The sequence below is a fragment of the Lemur catta genome, chromosome 2, assembly GCF_020740605.2.
Source record: "Lemur catta isolate mLemCat1 chromosome 2, mLemCat1.pri, whole genome shotgun sequence".
Classification (NCBI taxonomy): Eukaryota; Metazoa; Chordata; class Mammalia; order Primates; family Lemuridae; genus Lemur; species Lemur catta.
In genome coordinates, this window is record NC_059129.1 from 74,125,415 (window position 1) to 74,141,495 (window position 16,081).

The following is a 16,081-nucleotide window of genomic DNA, read 5'->3' on the forward strand; positions in this document are numbered from 1 at the left end:
AGGCTTAAATATATTAAAACGCCGCTAACGTAGCAAGGGTAAATGTTTTGTCAACCTTTTGTTTCAAGTTTTTTATGTGTGAAATTGGGTCATGTTGTAAAAGTGACTTGCATTCGAGTCACAGTTAAAAACGTTTCTGTGGCACAGAGATGCGGGTACCTTGCGTGGGTGTCTAGTAGGGCGAGGCGCAAAGTGGGACTTGGGAGAAATCACAAGCCCGAAAAGGAAAATAAAATCAGGCGCATTGATCAGTTTAAGGCACACTCCCACGATTAAGAGAACGCGTTGGCTAAACCGGGAAGGGCCTACCCACAACGCTCACCGACCAATGTCTGTGTGGCAAGAGCCAGGTGGGGCGGAAGCAGAGGCGGGGTGAACCTCGTGCGGGCTCCTTAAATAGCGGCTGCAAGGCTGCCCGGCACGGCAGTCTTGCAAAACCGCGCGTGAGAGTGCCGGGGAGCGGATTGGAACGACGTCGGACGCACCTGTTCTTAGAATCATGTCTGGGCAAAAAACAGGAACCAACGCCTCCAGTTGGGTCGTTGCTTCCCGGCGAAGCTCTACAGCGTCGCGCGCTCCAGAGAGGAGGCCAGCGGTGGAAGCGAAGCGCACAGGTCCCCAGGCTAGTAGGGGCGGCAGAGGTGGCGGCGGGAGAGACGCTGGTCTGCAGGATCCACCTCTTTGTTTTGGCCTGAAAAACCACTTCGTCGGCCTGGTGATCGGTGAGCAAAAGAATGGACGTGGTGGGCAAGGGCGGGGAAGGATCGTGAGTGGGGTCGGTGGCGGAGCCTGAGCAAGGGCGCTCCCTTCCCATTCGCCTCCAAGCAGTTGATTCAGGTCTCCCTGAGCTGTTTCTAAGACCTTCTGGTGCTAGAATAGTGTCGTATGATTCATCTTCTACGGAGACAACGTTTTGGGGAGATTTCTAGAAAATTTATGAAATCTTAGGGATGAAGAGGAACGCTTAAAAGGTCAGGGCTTTTGACAGCTTACCCCAAAATGAGAAATGAAACTTGAATTTGGTCTGTTTCTATGAGCACCACTTAAAGCCATTAATCAAAGGAAACGTGTAGGATACTGTAGATTTGCGCAGAGCATCAGCCATATCTTGCTTTTAGTTTCTTTAGCTTTACATATAATTTATCTGCTGAAAAACAGGATTTTTTTTTTTTGTACATCTTCAGTCTTAAAAATCATTCCTGGGCTGGGCGTGGTGGCTCACGCCTGTAATCCTAGCACTCTGGGAGTGGAGGCGGGCGGATCATTTGAGCCCAGGAGTTTGAAACCAGCCTGAGCAAGAGTGGGACCCCATCTCTACTAAAAAATAGAAATAAATTAGCTGGACAGCTAAGAATATATACATAAAAACTTAGCCGGGCATGGTGGTGCATACCTGGGGTAGTCCCAGCTACTTGGGAGGCTGAGGCAGAAGGATTGTTTGCGCCCAGGAGTTTGAGGTTGCTGTGAGCTAGGCTGATGCCATGGCACTCTAGCCAGGGTGACAGAGTGGCACTCTGCCTCAAAAAAAAACTATTCAACAACTCCCCGTTTCCTACTGCCCCTATTCCAGGAAACCACCATTTGTTTCTTAGCTTGCCCATATAAGTAGAGTCATGCAGTAATTGTTCTGTGATTGGCTTATTTCACTTAGCATAATGTCCTCCAGGTTAATCCATCTTATAGCAAGGGATGGGATTTTCTCTAAGGCATGATGATATTCATTGTTATGTATATACCTGACTGTTTATCCATTTATCAGCTGATAGACACATGGGTTACTTCTACATTTTGATTATTTAATAGTGCGGCTATGACCATGGGAGTGCAGATATCTGTGTTCTTTTACATGTATACAATGGAGTGGGACTGCTGGATCATCTGATAGTTTTAATTTCTTTGAGGAAACTTCATGCTGTTTTCCATAATGACAGTACCATTTTACAATCTCACCAGCAGTGCACAAGAGTTCTATTTTCTCCTCATCCTCACCAACACTAGTTATTTTTTTGGTTTTGATAATGGCCATCCTAACAAGTGTGAGGTGGTATCTCTTTGTGATTTTGATTTGCATTTAAGTGATTGGTGATACTGAACACCTTATACCTGTTGGACATTTGTATGTCATTGGAAAAATTTCTATTCAAGTCTTTTGCAATGTGAAAAGTTTCCCATTTCTCCATATCCTCTCCAGCACTTTCGATCCAATTTTTGTGTGAGCTGATAGAGAATCCTTTGCCTACAGTTATCTCTGGGAAAGAAGCCTCCGAATACCCACCAAAATTTGGAATGGAAATCTCTTCCCTCTTTCCAAACAAAGTAATTATTGGACCCCAGGAGACTTTGAATGATTTGGGGGAGGAACTAGAGAAGGTTCTTTGAGGAAAATAGGTAAATCCCTGTTAACTGATTCCAACTTACAATCATACATTCCTTTATTTTTAAAAACAGGTCGTGGTGGGTCACATATAAAAGATATCCAGAGAACAACAAGTACCAAGATACAGGTAAGTCATTGTGTTCTGAAGCCCTAAAAGAACATAGTTCATTCCTAAGGAAGCACCTACTCTAATTTCTGCTCAGCTATTAACATCCTGTGGTAAATTAAATAAGTTACCAAAGCTCTTCAAACTGCTATTCTCAAAAACCCACCTGAGCTGTAGTTGGTTCCAGTTGTGACTCTTGGATGTAAAAATCTTTACAATCTCCAAGTAAGAATGAAGTCTTTGGACTATTTATCATGCCCCAGATGCTCCCTTCCAGAGCCCCTTTTCTCAAACCTTTACGAGATCCTGTGTTCTCAATTTTAGCAAATGGCAGCATCATTCACTGAGTTCTCAAGCCAGAAATCTCAGATTATCTGTTGTGGTACTTCCCTCTCCTTATCCTCATCCACTACTGAGTCTTACCTATTTCCTATACTTCTGGATGGAAATGCCATCATTTGCATTACATTCCAGTGCCCTCTAACTATTCTCCAGTGTGGTCAGAGCAATCTTTGTCTTTTTTTTTTTTTTTTTTTTTTTGAGACAGGGTCTCACTCTGTCACTCATTTGCTAGAGTGCAGCAGTGTCATTGTAGCTAACTGTAGCCTCAAACTCCTGGGCTTAAGTGATCCTCCTGTCTCAGCCTCCCAAGTAGCTGGGACTACAGGCACATGCATGCCACCACACCTGGCTAATTTTTCTATTTTTGGTAGAGACAGAGTCTTGCTCTTGCTCAGGCTGGTCTCAAACTCCTGAGCTCAAGTGATCCTCCCACCTTGGCCTCCCAGAGTGCTAGGATTACAGGCGGGAGCCACCGAGCCTGGTCCAGAACAGTCTTTTTAAAATACAAATTATGTGTTCATGTCCATGTGCTGCATAAAAACCTTTCATAGTATCTCAAGCCCTTAAAGTCATACTCCTTAGCATGGTTGTCTTGATCTGGCCTGGTGACTGTCCAGTCTCCTCCCCTACTCCCTCTTGAGTATTCCACCCATTTCCTGGCACTCTGCTATCAGAGCCATCTCTTCATAAAAATATTCAATCAATGAGGGTATCTGAAATTATGTGTGCTTAAAGGTGTTACTTGCAGATTCTATGCACAAAATGACATGTCAGCCCTGTAAACATCACTCCATAACAGTATACATGTGTGTGTGTACAGAATCTATCAAGTTAAAAATTTATGTAAGTGCCAGACAGTTCAATAAACTCTTAGCTACCTGGCATATAAGTTAATCCATGTAAGCCATACAATTTGGTGAGATTAGCCAAACAAATATCACCATTTTACAGGTGGGAGAACTCAGACCCACAGTATCACCTGTCAGATTAATGCCTTAATTTTCCCCTCTATGCTATTTGCTGAATTTATTCCCTAGCTGTCAGTTTTTTAGTTTACAGCTTGTCCTCCTCCCCATCCAAACAGGAGATCAATCCCAGAGTGGATATAAGTGGCATCTCCAAATTAGAAATTTAGACATTGGTTGATAACAATACTATATTTACTTTATACTTTTATACTTTTTGAAGTCTGAGTGATTGTTGGAGTGAGGGGACTTAAGTCTCACATTTTCCCCCTTGTATCTAGATAATAAAAGGATATCCAGAATCGTTAGTGAAAATATTCGGCACCACAGCGATGCAAACAAAAGCAAAAGCAGTGATAGATGATTTTGTTAAGAAACAAGAGGAAAATTATTATTCAGAACGCAAAGTTGGTAAGTAATATTTGCCCAATGAAGCTCTTTAAAATTTTTTAAATTTCCTTCAATATTATAAGCCATTATACCTGATATCCTTACATTATAAAAAGCATTAGATTGCCATAAATCTAGTCTTACAAATCTTTTCTATGAAATTCCAGAATACGTTTTTCCTCACAGTAAAACTACTTGATCTCTGGTTAAGCTTAGCAGTTTTGCTTTTAGCCACAGGTGAGTAAAAATGAAATAACCTTTTAATATGTACCCACTTTAATACTAATGGTAAAGATTGGTCCTGGGCTCCTGACTCATCCCCAGATCCACGACTGACTTTGAAAACTGCTTAGGTGTTTGGCATTTTAAAAATCTCAGATATATCTAGAAGAGAAAAGCCATTGAACCATATCTAGAAGCAACATGGAAGTAGAACAGGAAGATGTGGGTTTAGATGGCAGCATTGCCCCTTAGTGTTTCTTGGGAAAAAACCTCTAAGGCCCCATTTGTTTATCTGTTACCCTGGGGTATTTGCATCACAGGACTATTGTAAGGATTAAGTAATGTGTATGACAGTATTTTAGCACACACTAGACTCATGCCATTTTTCTTCCCCTCTCCAATAAATTAAATTTTTCATAAGTTGTTAAATATACTGTAGAATGGAACCCCAAATATTTTTTAAATAAAATGTTTTTTAAAATTCAGATTATGGGGGTACAGATATTTTGGTTACATGTAGTGTGTTTGCCTCACCCAAGCCAGGGCTACCAGCGTGCCCTTCCCCCATACAGTGGGCTCTGCTTCCATTAGATGTGGGTTTACCCCATCTGGTACCCAGTGAGTATTGCTACCATGTGAGCACCTTAGTGTTGGTCAGTACCAATTTGATGGTGAGTACATGTGGTGCATGTTTTTCCATCTTTGTGGTACTTCACATTGAAGGATGGGCTCAAGCTCTATCCAGGATAATATAAGAGGTGCTAGCTCACCATTGTTTTTTGTAGTTAAGTAGTATTCCATGGTATACATATACCACATTTTATTAATTCACTCATGGGCACTTGGGTTTGGAAACCCTAAATTTTATATTTCAAGCATTATCTGGTTACTAGAAAATGATAGAAAACTAATCAGTAAAATACTTTCAACAGATATTATTGCCTTCCAACCTTCTGTTGAAAGAGGTCGAGGCACAGATGACAATGTTGCTGCAGAAGATCGGCCTTTGATAGATTGGGATCAAATTAGACAGGAAGGTTTGAAATGGGAAAAAAAAAAGTGGGCAGGTCAGTGCTGCATGCTAACATTTACATGTATTATTTCTTAGAACTGCAGTTTTGTTTTTATTTTTGTTTTGGGTTTTTTTTTTTTCATCCTACCTAGACCAGCTAGAAACTGCAGTTTTTATCCTCTGTTAAAAGTCTGTGCCTTATTTTTAGTAATGAAATCTATATGAAAAATAGTAATTTAAAATGTGATTCCCTAGGTCATGAGAGTTACCTGCTGTGATTTATGCTGTAAGTGGAAGATTAAATATATTTATTTATACTTTGTGTTATTTGAGGTAACTCGCTGCAAAAGGTTGATAGGTTAATAAATAAATCAGGCAGGCCCAAGGGGAAAATGTAAAGGGAATAAACATAAATTATTAAATTACAAGAAGCATAACAGTTTTTGAGACAGGCCTCTTTTTGTTTGCATTTCATTTATTTTTAAAAATTTTCAATCTTTCTTTCTCTTTAATTTTTTTTGTCAGACTTAGCATAAGAATGTTTATTTGCATTTTAAATGAAATTTCTCACTTAGAACATTATACCTGGGGGAAAATGTTTCAAGATAAATTCAAGCACTAACCTTGTCTATCAGAATGGGGCAGGAATACAGCATCTTTTATTTAAAATTAAAAAGCCAGTGCACTAATGTGAGCAAAATATTAACAGTGATTAAGGCCACTGGGTTGGCTAGCATCTCTGCATGTCAAGTTTCCAGTGCTGCCTTGATAATATATGTGTTGGAGGTTTGGGATAGAGGACCAGGGGAAAGATTGGAAGTTTGGAACAGCTACGATAGGCATTTAAGAAATGTAGCTTCAAAGGGCTGGGCGCAGTGACTTGCCCCTGTAATCCTAGCACATTGAGAGGAAAAGGCGGGAAGGTCACTTGAGCCCAAGAGTTCATGGATATAGTAAGCTGTGATCATGACACTGCACTCCAGCCTGGGTGACAGAGGTGTCTCTTAAAAAGAAACATAGCTTCAAAGAGTAGACCAAGGATATAAATTTAACTCCTAAAAAGTAATGGGATGGGCATTCAACCCCCTACTGCTAAATTTGACTGGCTAAAAAAAAAACATAAAAAAGAAAAAAAGTGATAGGATGGACTTTGAAATAAAAGATAAAAATCATGTACTATGATTGATAGCAGATTTAATTATGGTGCTTTTATGTCTTGTAAGACATGTTTTCTTTTACTATAAACTTGAATATTAAGAGATTCCTGTCTTGGGTTAAAAATGTAATAGAAACACAAGCCAAAGGGGGGATCATTCAGATTGGCATAAAGCCTGGCTGGCAAAGAATAAAATTGTCTAAAACTGTATATTCATGGTAAACATTTTAGTTTGATTTCTATAGCTTGACTGTAAGTGTTAATGAAATGTAAATGTAGATTCTCATTGTCAAAAAATGGATTCTGTCTTGGTCCCAGACTTACCTCCGATTGAGAAAAACTTTTACAAAGAGTCAACAGCAACAAGCTCGATGACCCAGGTGGAAGTAGACAATTGGAGGTGGGTAGCTTTATTACCTTGCTGAATTGAGTTTTTGTATAGTTATTAGTATTTTAGGCAAAGATGTAAAGTGATTGCATTTGGGGATTGCACCTTCCATATTCAAAGGAAAAAAATGGTTGCATTGTACATGATATATATATTAGAGCATTGCTATCCAGTAAAATTTTCTGCAATGATGAAAAATGGTCTATATTTGTGTCTAATGGAGTAGCCATATGCAGCTATTGAGCACCTAAAAATATGGCTATTATAACTGACCAACTGAATATTTATATTTCTAAATTTAGCCTCATGTGGCTAGTACCTGCTGTATTGGACAGCAGTTTTAGAGAATTGCTTCTCTAATACATGAGAATTGAAAAAGAAATTGATCTGATACCTGTATTAGAGTAACTTCTGACACTCTTCTATCCTTATCTGAAATTAGAATGTTTTACTTAGAGGTCTATCCAAGATACATTCAACTTTTCCTCTTTTCCTCTTTTTTCCCCTGAGACAGTCTCATTGTGTCACCCGGGGCTAGATTGCCTGAAATTGGAATGTTTTAATGGCAACTGTTTTTACTATTAAAGTCTGATAGAAAACTAAGACTGTGCAGAATAGCAGAAAGGGGGGTCAAGATGAGGCTCAGACCCAGGGCAAATAACTAATTGTATGATCACTTGTCAAATGAGAATAATTTCTACTTCACAGGATTGTGGATTAATGAAGGAAATGTGTGGGAAATTGTATAGGCCCTCAAGTGTTTGCCAAATCTGGTTTTGAATTATGAAGCTTATTTTCAGGCTTTATTCTTGGTAATTTTTCATCCATGAGACAGTCATTGGCCCACTCATGCATATAATCAGATTTTTCCTCCTTCCCCCTGCAGCTATTCTCAGTACATTTTACCATAACTAGCTTATAGTTACGGTTTTATCAGTTACAACTGAATTTCTAGATAGGACCTGAACTGATTTTGGAAAATTTCATTCTTGGGGAGTACAGTGACCAAAGCCACTAATCTTTGTTTTATTTTTTCTTTAAAGAAAGGAAAATTTTAATATAATGTGTGATGATTTGAAAGATGGTGAAAAACGACCAATCCCTAATCCTACCTGCACATTTGCTGATGCCTTTCAATGTTACCCTGAAATTTTAGAAACCATTAAAAAGGCAGGTTTTCAAAAGCCAACACCTATTCAGGTATGCTTTCCATAATTCTAATTTTTCTCTGAATGTTGTTTTCCCCTAAAATAGTGTTATCTGATTGTTAGAAGTTAAATCACCAGGGAGGAACTCTTATACGTTCTCCCAGCACCTCCCACCTAGCACTCAAGAAATCTTTGCTGAAAGATTGGAGCAGGGAGAGGAGGAACTGTTGGCAAAAAGATAATTTTTGTTTTAATGTTTATAATTTCTGTTTCAGTCACAATCGTGGCCAATAGTTCTACAAGGAATAGACCTTATAGGAATAGCCCAAACAGGAACAGGAAAGACGTTGTCCTATTTAATGCCTGGATTTATTCATCTAGACGGTCAACCAAAGTAAGAATTCCTATGGCTGGGTTCTCTTATGGGGATTTAACAGATAGGGACACCAAAAGTGTAATTAAAGTTTCTTTTATCTGTTGCATTGTTCAAAAGGTAATACCTAGCTTCTGAGGATGTAAGGAAGTAGATAGTTACACTGTACTGCTGAAAGTATAAATTGGCAAAACATTTTTAGGAGGTAAGAGCTAATATCTACTAAAAGCCTTAATAGTGACAACATTTGAAACAAACTGCTTTAAATTATGTTCTCTGGTAAGAAAATGCTTGGCATTTTAAATGTTAGTGAAAAGACCATGGTAAATGACATGGTTGGTATTGGAAAGTAGGGTTTTGTGTGTGGATTTTTTAATTTCCCTACTTTTTGGTAAATGTGTATTGATTTTGTAATCAGAAGAAGTTTATAAAAACTTATCACTAAACTAAGTAAAATAATCTTAACTCTTTGAAAATGTTCTTACAGGGAAGTATTTTGGCATTTCTACATAGTATCAGCTATTTTGTTAGGTGTGTGGATGATAATTAGTAAACTAAAGTCTGTAGTATACCATTGGGAACTTTTAATCATACACCTTCTCAGAAAAGGTATAAATATGTCTGTGACTATGTCTGACTTCAATACTCCTTGGTATAAATCTTGAAACCACTGAATGAATGTACCATGCATCTGAGACAGGTAATCTAATGTTAATCTGTTTTCTCTCCAAAGAGTTAGAGGAAAAAGGGGCAGACCCGGTATGTTAGTTCTCACACCCACTCGTGAACTAGCTATTCAAGTGGAATCTGAATGTTCGAAATATTCATATAAAGGACTTAAGAGGTAAGTCCTGTTTTTGGCAATTCCTTCACTACTATTATATATTAATCAGTTATAAGTTATCTTTTCCCATTTTTCACACATTTAGAGGGATAGGAATTAGCCCCTGATTTAATTATAGCCTGGACAATAGCGACAAGTAATGGTACAGGCATGGTTCTTTAGGACACACCACTGTAGGTTGGGTGTGCATAGTTCTTAGAAAGGGGCAGATTCCATTAAAGGTATGATACTTTTATTTTTATACTTTTTTTTTTTTTTTTTTTTTTTTTTTTGGAGACAGAGTCTTGCTTTGTTGCCCGGGCCTGGCGTCAGCCTGGCTCACAGCAACCTCCAACTCCTGGGCTCAAGCAATCCTCCTGCCTCAGCCTCCCAAGTAGCTGGGACTACAGGCATGTGCCACCATGCCCGGCTAATTTTTTCTATATATATTTTCAGATGTCCATATAATTTCTGTTTTTAGTAGAGATCTACCTGCCTGGCCTCCCAGAGTGCTAGGATTACAGGCGTGAGCCACTGCACCTGGCCTCTTATTTTCTTTTTAACTTATTTTATACCCAAAATGCCTGTGTAGGTTGGGATTTTGAGTTGTGAAGAGATATTCTTTGCCTGAACATGAACCTCTGGATTTTTTTTTAAGTGTTTGTGTATACGGTGGTGGAGATAGAGACCGACAAATTGAAGATCTTAGAAAAGGTGTAGATATCGTCATTGCAACACCTGGAAGGTTGAATGATCTGCAAATGAATAACTTTGTCACTTTGAAGAGCGTAACCTACCTGGTAATCATGGAGAAGGGCTTTGGGATGCTAGGAAGAAAAGGAACTGACCTTATTTTTTGAGACAGGGTCTTGCTCTGTTGCCCAGGATGGAGTATAGTGGCATAATCATAGCTCACTGCAGCCTCAAACTCTTGGGCTCAGGTGATCCTGCCTCAACCTCCCAAGTAGCTGAGACTGCATGTTCATGCCACCATACCTGGCTCATGAACTTTTATTAAAATATTTTTTTAATAGTGTAAGATTTATTTCATAATGGTTTTAGGTTCTAGGAAGATTTCTAATTCCCTTTGGCATGTTAAAAATATTTAAAATAATTTAAATTATACATGTTTATCAATCTATGAAAATGCAGATAAGTACAAACAAATTAATCTACTTGGATATTTTTTTTTTTAAGACAAGCATGGAATGAAATTTATTGGGGAGGGGCAAAATAGGTTTACAGAGTAAGTGCAAGATATGTTTGCCACAGAATGGCGAACAAATCCCTCTGTAACAAAAGGGGCCATCTTGGGATATTTTAGATATAAATTTTTTTCATTAAATAGATTTAGAATCTTTTGGAAAGCCAACCAAAACCAGTCTATGATACTTATAACTACAGATGACATAGTTATTTTGACCACTGTGAAGAAATTAAAATGAAGTGGGTAATAAGGCAAATGAGAAAATGCTAAGTGTTCTATTCCTAAATAAAGCATACATTCTGGCTGCCTCCGATAACTAATCCAGCCACGTTCTTCATTGTTAATGTAGGTTTTAGATGAAGCAGACAAGATGCTTGATATGGGATTTGAACCCCAGATTATGAAGATTTTGTTAGATGTACGCCCAGATAGGCAGACTATTATGACAAGGTAGGTAATGCCTAATTACTGTGTAAAACAGAAATTAGTGGAATTGAATCCCATTCTGTTTGATTTCCAAACTATCTTAGGGCATTCATTGAAAGTACTTTTTTAGATCTTTAGGTCAAATATGTCATCACTTAGTTTAGCAACTAAGCATAGCTGTGGCAGACTACTGTATTCATGACTATGGGGTTTCCTAACTTATAGATGAAGATTTCTATAAAAAACATTTACTTATTCAGAGGTCTCACATTTGAATAAAGGATCACCTACCTGTCCATAGAAAGAGACATTTGATTAATGAATAGTTTCTCCCAAGATAAAACTGAAAGCAATGATGGTTTGAATCCAGACTGATCTATAGACTAATTTCTCCTCTCCTTATATCCTTTGTCATTAATAATAGTATATAATTGAGGAAATATACTAAGTTTCCCCTATTTGTTTCTTACAAATCTTACCATTTCAAGAAAAGCGAAGTTGGATTTCATTATAATTACTATGAAGGCATAAAAAGTGGTAACTTTCATTATAAGTGGTTGAAGAACATTAAAATTTGTATATGCTTTGATCAGTATATTTAAAGAGATTTAGTTGGCATAAGCACTCAGTTTTGCCTACTAACACTCAGAAGAACTTTTTGTTTGGATTTTTTTTCTTTTGTAAGGGCCAAGAGAACTAAACTAACAGTAATTCCATTTGTGTTTTTCTAGGCTAGAATTTTGTTGAAGGGATATAGGTCTTCACCTTAGGTTTACAAAAACCTATTAAACCTATTAAGTTTTTCATCTAGTAGCTTTACTATTGTTGAGCAATTTTTAGGGAATCTTAACTGTTGAATCTGCCTAATTGAAAAGAGAAAGTACCTGAATTTGTCTTTTGTGAATAACTTGATTCATGGCATACTCAAGGAAATATAGTAATGTTAATTTACCATAAATCTTTAATGTTTGTGTCTTCTATTTCCAGTGCAACTTGGCCATATGCTGTTAGGCGACTCGCACAGTCATATTTGAAAACACCAATGATTGTCTATGTGGGAACATTGGATCTTGTAGTAAGCTTTGCTTTTTATTACTATTTTATGCATTTCTTATTATAGAAATTTTAAATATAGGTAATTGTGGCATAGCATCTGCCCAATTTTAGAGCAAATCCCTGGTGCATATAACTATATCCATAAATATTTCAGTATGTCTAAGATTAATTTTAACATAACCGTAGTACTAATTTCTCAAATTTAAAATCTCAATCTGTTAAACCTGATAGAATCAGGGTCTAAACATTCATCTACATACATGCATAAATGTGAGCCTGTTCCATTTTTATGAAATTGAGATGGATTGTTGGGTTCATATATTGTTAGTTGGACCCCTCCAATATAAAGTTCTGTTGGCTTTTGTGTTATTTAAGTTAGAGATGGGGTCTCTATGTTGCCCAAGCTAAAGAGCAGTGGCTATTCACAGGCAATCATACTGTACTATAGCTTTTTTTTTTGAGACAGAGTCTTGCTCTGTTGCCCGGGCTAGAGTGCCGTGGCGTCAGACTAGCTCACAGCAACCTCAAACTCCTGGGCTCAAGCGATCCTACTGCCTCAGCCTCCCGAGTAGCTGGGACTACAGACATGCGCTACCATGCCCGGCTAATTTTTTCTATATATATAGTTTTAGTTGGCCAGATAATTTCTTTCTATTTTTAGTAGAGACGGGGTCTCACTTTTGCTCAGGCTGGTCTCAAACTCCTGACCTGAGCGATCCACCCACCTCAGCCTCCCAGAGTGCTAGGATTACAGGCGTGAGCCACCACGCCCGGCCTATAGCTTTGAATTTCTGACCTCAGGTGATGTTTCTGCCTCAGCCTCCCCAGTAGCTGGGATTACAGTCAGGTGCCACTGTGCCCTCTGGCCTTCTACTTAATCATTAATAAGTAAAATTAGGTCATCACCTATTTCATTAGAGATTACAAATGCTAATCAAATAAAACTTATTTTATAAAATGATTGTTATCTCTTTGTGGGCCAAAGAATGGTGCCAATAGTATTGAGATTTTGTATTATATTGTCAGAATACTCATTGAGATTCTTGTGTAAGGGCAATACCCCAAATTCAAGATGATAGACTTGGTTAGCTTGGCCTCACCTCATGGATTTGTTCTTTTCCTACAATGGCAACCAGTTGCTTTCAGCACACTCTGCCAAGCATTCAAGTATTCCCAACTTATGGGTGAATGAATGATGAAAGCGAAAGGCTAAGCTATACATTTGGAGTAGAAACACAGTAACTTTGCTAGGATTGCTGCCTTTCTTTTAGATTATTAAAACATTAACCAATGGTAGAAATAAGATGTACTTTTGAGCTGATATATGGGGTGTCCCCCTCAATGTTGATGTATTATGTTCTTTTCAATCCTTTAGGCTGTGAGCTCCGTAGAACAAAGTGTGATTGTAACAACAGAAGAGGAAAAACGAAGTCATATCCAAACTTTTCTAGAACATTTGTCACCTAACGACAAAGTCATTGTCTTTGTTTGCCGAAAGGCTGTGTAAGTATTTTTTCTTGCACTTCCATTGTAATTAGTCAAATGGATTGGAATTATTTCCATTTGTATACTTATTTCAAATGGGAGGGATAGGTGCTACCTTATGTTATTACAGACTTTTGGTAATAGAAGTAAAAGTGGTGAATTGATGGTGGTAATAGAGTGAGCATGTAAGAATGTTGACTTTATCTTTTCCTTCAGTGCGGATCATTTATCAAGTGACCTGATTCTCCGACATATATCAGTGGAATCGTTACACGGCAACAGGGAACAAAGAGACAGAGAAAAGGCATTACAAGATTTTAAAACGGGTACTTTTATATAATTAGTATTTTTGCAGTTTAAAATAAGTCCAATGCCTGGGCTTGGCAGAAGTGATAACATCTTTGCTTTTTCTTTTTCTCTTTTTTTTTTTCAAGACAGAGTCTTGTTTTGTTGCCCAGGCTAGAGTGAGTGCCATGGTGTCAGCCTAGCTCACAGCAACCTCAAGCTCCTGGGCTCAAGCAATCCTCCTGCCTCAGCCTCCTGAGTAGCTGGGACTACAGGCATGAGCCACCATGCCCGGCTAATTTTTTCTGTATATTTTTAGTTGGCCAGATAATTTCTTTCTATTGTTAGTAGAGATGGGGTCTTGCTCAGGCTGGTCTTGAACTCCTGAGCTCGAGTGATCCGCCCATCTCGGCCTCCCAGAGTGCTAGGATTACAGGCGTGAGCCACTGTGCCCGATCGCATCTTTTCATGGAACCCATTTCTAAAGTCTGTCCTCAGCTTCTGTATTACAGAACTATACTTGTTTAGAGCTCTAAATATAAACCTGCCTCTAAGAACTATCGAGCTAAACTGTAAAAAGATGGTTTTTAAACCTAGATATCAAGATACTAATTTGCAAAGGGAGGCACATCTTAATTTACCTGAAAAGCATGTATCTTTCTGACATAGCTTAGGGACAGTTTGCTGAACCATGGTATTTGTGTACTGTAATTTGCCAGTAGTTAAAGAAAAATGGTTTTTTCATATTTACTAAGTAAGGGTTATTAATGTAAGTAATAATGTGGTTAAATAATAAGGGCAAATACACATTTCATTTTATGTCTTGGGTTGGTTTATGCCAGAATCGTTTAATATTTATTTGGCTTGACTCTTTAGGAAAAGTAAGAATCTTAATTGCCACGGACTTAGCATCCCGAGGTCTGGACGTTCACGATATTACTCACGTATATAACTATGACTTTCCAAGGAACATTGAGGAGTATGTTCACAGAATAGGGCGGACTGGAAGAGCAGGGTAAGAAAGCACAGCCCACCCTAAAAGAGGCCAATTCTGGAATGTCATTACTCCCCTCAAAGAGGGGAGTTTTCTAGCCGAGAAAACATCTAAATTTCTGCTCCTCCCCAGAATCTGCCTGACTACTTTATCCCTGTCCATTTGGCCTGTTACAGATTCAACCAGATCCCCTCATGATTCACTTCATGCAACTGTTCTGATGCTACTCTTTGTTTTATCTCTAGTATCATAATGGCACTATGCTCTGTACTCAGCACTTACTCTCAACATCGTTGACAAATTGCCCACAGTTGGCATGGGTTTGAGAGGACCTTTTCTCCTTATCAGCAGTACTGTATCATATACCCCCTTAGGATGTTTAAATAACTGTAGATTCAGATTCTAAATCTGTTTGAAGCTAAATCTTAATACATACTTGGACTTTCATGAAAAAGTTGTCTGCTTTTATTTTCTGTTTTATTCTATATTCACTGAATCGTGAATGCATATTATAAATGAAATTACATGAGTTTCTCCCCTCCCCCCACACAGGAGAACAGGTGTTGCAATAACTCTTGTCACAAGAAGTGACTGGAGAATTGCAGCAGAATTGGTCGATATACTGCAAAGAGCAAATCAAGTGAGTATATGTAACTCATTAGTAATGTACCTCTTATCATAACTTCTCTAGTGTTGAAGTCATTTATGCTGGGTACTGGACTGGGGTTTGCCAGCTATCAGAAAAGACAGATATAAATGAGTTTTTAAATGTTATGAGGGCTATAACATGACAAAGATAAGGAGTTCTGGAAGCATATATTTGGGGAACCTAATCTAATGGGTCAGCAATGAAAGCTCTGAGGAAGAAACCAATGGGGTGGAGGTGGGGAGAGTTAGAAGATGGGATAAAAGTCCCAGAAGGGGGAACATGTTCAGGTGCAGAAGTGGGAAAAAGGATGTGTAGAAAGGGATAGCAGATAAGGGCATGTTAAGGGCATTGGGAAGCAGTAGTGTAATGATGGGTGTTTTTAATTTTGCTTAATTTTTTGTGGCCTGAAGATGGATTTTAATTTTAATAGGCAGAGAAACAATTTCTGTTTGGAAGATGCCATGTAACAAGTTGTACAGATTATCTGAAATGATTTGGAAGCATTTTAGGATATTATAGAACAGAAAACAGACTCTTAACAACATTATTATTAATAATTTCAGAACATCCCGGAGGCGCTTAAGGGAATGTCAGAGAGGTACAAAGCCCATCAGTTGAAAAAACAAATGGAAAGAAAAATGGCAAGAACTCAAGGCAGGCCCAGGAAGTTTTATTAA

The 16,081-nt window shown here is 38.3% G+C and overlaps 1 protein-coding gene across 1 annotated transcript; it reads left to right on the forward strand.

The window, feature by feature from the left end:
- The first annotated feature begins 499 nt into the window (after window positions 1-499).
- DDX43 (DEAD-box helicase 43) lies at window positions 500-16,081 on the forward strand. The gene is made up of 16 exons (XM_045542261.1): window positions 500-722; window positions 2,449-2,504; window positions 4,072-4,201; window positions 5,335-5,469; window positions 6,889-6,970; window positions 8,002-8,158; window positions 8,382-8,500; window positions 9,213-9,323; window positions 9,961-10,102; window positions 10,859-10,959; window positions 11,923-12,010; window positions 13,367-13,494; window positions 13,693-13,802; window positions 14,638-14,776; window positions 15,308-15,395; window positions 15,968-16,081. The coding sequence occupies exons 1-16, from the start codon at window positions 500-502 to the stop codon at window positions 16,079-16,081; spliced, it is 1,923 nt and encodes a 640-aa protein (XP_045398217.1).

Excerpts from the sequence above, each read along its gene's own strand:
- DDX43 (XM_045542261.1), top strand. The coding sequence starts at position 500 with ATGTCTGGGCAAAAAACAGGAACCAACGCCTCCAGTTGGGTCGTTGCT. Across the intron at positions 6,971-8,001 it reads GTGGAAGTAGACAATTGGAG|AAAGGAAAATTTTAATATAA; the intron begins GTGGGTAGCTTT and ends TTTTCTTTAAAG. Across the intron at positions 10,103-10,858 it reads TGAAGAGCGTAACCTACCTG|GTTTTAGATGAAGCAGACAA; the intron begins GTAATCATGGAG and ends TTGTTAATGTAG.